We start from the raw sequence: 2,149 nt of genomic DNA, 5'->3' as shown, positions 1-2,149 counted from the left end.
CCGAGCGGGGCCCTGGGTTTCACCCGGGAGCGCACGCCTGCAGGAGGGGTCTCGCCATGGCCGCCGAGGGGCCTGGTGCCCTTGGCGATACGTAGGACGCAGCAAATGCCTGAGTTGCTGTAGTGATCTGTGTGATCTGTGTCTGAAGAAATGAGACCCAGAAATAGTAATAACTCTTGCTCTCCGATTGATACATCCCGCACAGTCATATGGCCAAAGCGATCTGATGGGCTCCGTACCTCTGGTTTGAAAACTGAGAAGTGAGAATATGCTCTCACCGAAATTATTTCAACTTTGTTAAATAGGCTGGAGGATGTATATTTTTAACTATGCACAAAATAAAGCATTCGGTGTACAACTTGTAACATTTAATATAAAGTAGTAATCTGTAATCTTAAGCGGCCAATAAAAATGCAGTGTTAATTCGGCATCCTGACTACTTCTGATGTAGCTGTCTATTTGTGTATTAGGAAGATGTTTGATAACCCGAACAACAGTGCCTTTCGTGTCATTGCCCTCTTCTTGTTTGCAAAGCTGGATCAGTCCCGCGCAGCAGAAGCTTTCAGGTAAGTATTTGGCCTGTGAGGTTACTGCTGTGCACGTAATCAAGAATATGGTTCAATGCAGTTGCTGGGGGAGGGAGGAGGAAGTGGCCTTTTGGGGAATGCTGTGGGAAAAGAACATACAGTCAGAGAATTTGTTTCCTCTTGATCACAACTTTGTAATGCATCAGAAAACATGCCTTAATTCAAGTGTTTCTGATAGGATCTGTAACTTGGCAAGTTTGGTAAAAACTTTCATAGCTGCAAAGCAATCTACCTTTCCCATTCATTTCCCTGACCAAACAGTGAGTACCATTTCCTAGTTACGGATTGCTGCCAGGATCTTCAACATGGCAAGAACCCTATCTTCCTTAATGTTTTTCATTGTATATCTGAGCTGGTTTAGCTTACACGTTAAAGAAATGGCTGGAGAAAGACTAGTGATACGAAAATTGTCAGCATTCTGACCCCTTTTTTTTCCTCTTCCCTTCTCCTGAGTTAAAAAGAGCTGCAGGCAAATCTGTCTCTGAAATAGTCTGTGATTAACTTATTATGGCAAGAAAACCTTGTCATTTAACAAACTTTTAGCTGTTCTTGGTCTAGGCTATATCCCCTCATTTTCTGTCTCCTGCAGGAGGCATCACTAAGAAATCTTTGTCTTAGTCTTGTTCTTATAATGGTTAATTAGGTAACTGAATATTTGAACATGTTTTGAAATTGCTTTTTGTTTTTTTTTTTCTCTCTTCTTTTTCCCCATCCTGTTTAAACGGAAAGAGACTGTTCCTCTCCAGCAGGAAGCTTCACAGATCCTGAGTTTAGGAAGCAGTGCTGTATATGGCTAAAAGATATTGTAGTGAGTATTATGAAGAGTGGAAACTGATGCTATATGGATTTCTGTGACGTCATTCTTTTTTGAGAGAATATGTGGTGCTTTTAAATAAGAGTTTTAAATAAGGTTGTTTTACCAAAGAATTCAGTTTTACCTTGTGTCTTACTTCACATATTTCACATCTTAGACTTGTTTGAGGAAAAAATGGTGGCACGGTGGAATTTAGATGACAGAGACTTAATCTTGGGTCTTAAAACTGCTGTGGTTTGCTTCTGAATAATGGTATTTGATTAAACAGAAGCCTAGAGCTTCTGTTCTCAGCTCTGGGTGATAATAATTTTCTTCAACTTGAGAGACGTTTGCTTAAGTAGCCTGGGAAGGTGTTTATTATTGTGAAAGTGGTTTCAGATGCATGAAAAACTTTTATTAGTGTTTCCTTATATATGGGGAAAAGGACTAAAGTTTAAGGTGAGCTTTCTAAAGGAAAGGAGACAAACCAAAATTGATTGCCTCAAGTATCATTGGTTATCATGTTATCTTCTCATGCTGCCTTTGTTTTAATGATAGTTCTAGAAATCAGCTCTTTATGTACTGGAACACTTTTACTTTTTTAGTAGTAATGGACAAGGTGAAAGCCAACAATGCAATATCTTTGAGTAAGATAAAAGCAGAACAAAGTGCACTGATGTCGTGGTTTAACCTCAGTTGGCAACTGAGCACCACGCAGCCACTTGCTCACTCCCCCCACCCCCGGTGGGGTCAGGGAGAGAATCGGAAG

General features: G+C 40.4%; 1 protein-coding gene across 1 annotated transcript in view; it reads left to right on the top strand.

Moving 5' to 3' along the window:
- Positions 1–56: 56 nt before the first annotated feature.
- Positions 57–2,149, top strand: part of HAUS6 (HAUS augmin-like complex, subunit 6) — a 22,529-nt gene continuing 20,436 nt past the window's right edge. Inside the window, exons 1-3 of the mRNA XM_009328165.1 lie at positions 57–91; positions 471–566; positions 1,317–1,395. Coding sequence (XP_009326440.1) covers positions 57–91; positions 471–566; positions 1,317–1,395 — 210 coding nt within the window. The remainder of the gene's footprint in view (positions 92–470; positions 567–1,316; positions 1,396–2,149) is intronic.

This window comes from Pygoscelis adeliae, unplaced genomic scaffold, assembly GCF_000699105.1.
Source record: "Pygoscelis adeliae isolate BGI_AS28 unplaced genomic scaffold, ASM69910v1 Scaffold45, whole genome shotgun sequence".
Classification (NCBI taxonomy): domain Eukaryota; kingdom Metazoa; phylum Chordata; class Aves; order Sphenisciformes; family Spheniscidae; genus Pygoscelis; species Pygoscelis adeliae.
The sequence above is the reverse complement of the archived record's forward strand: the minus strand, read 5'-3'. Positions and strand labels throughout refer to the sequence as shown.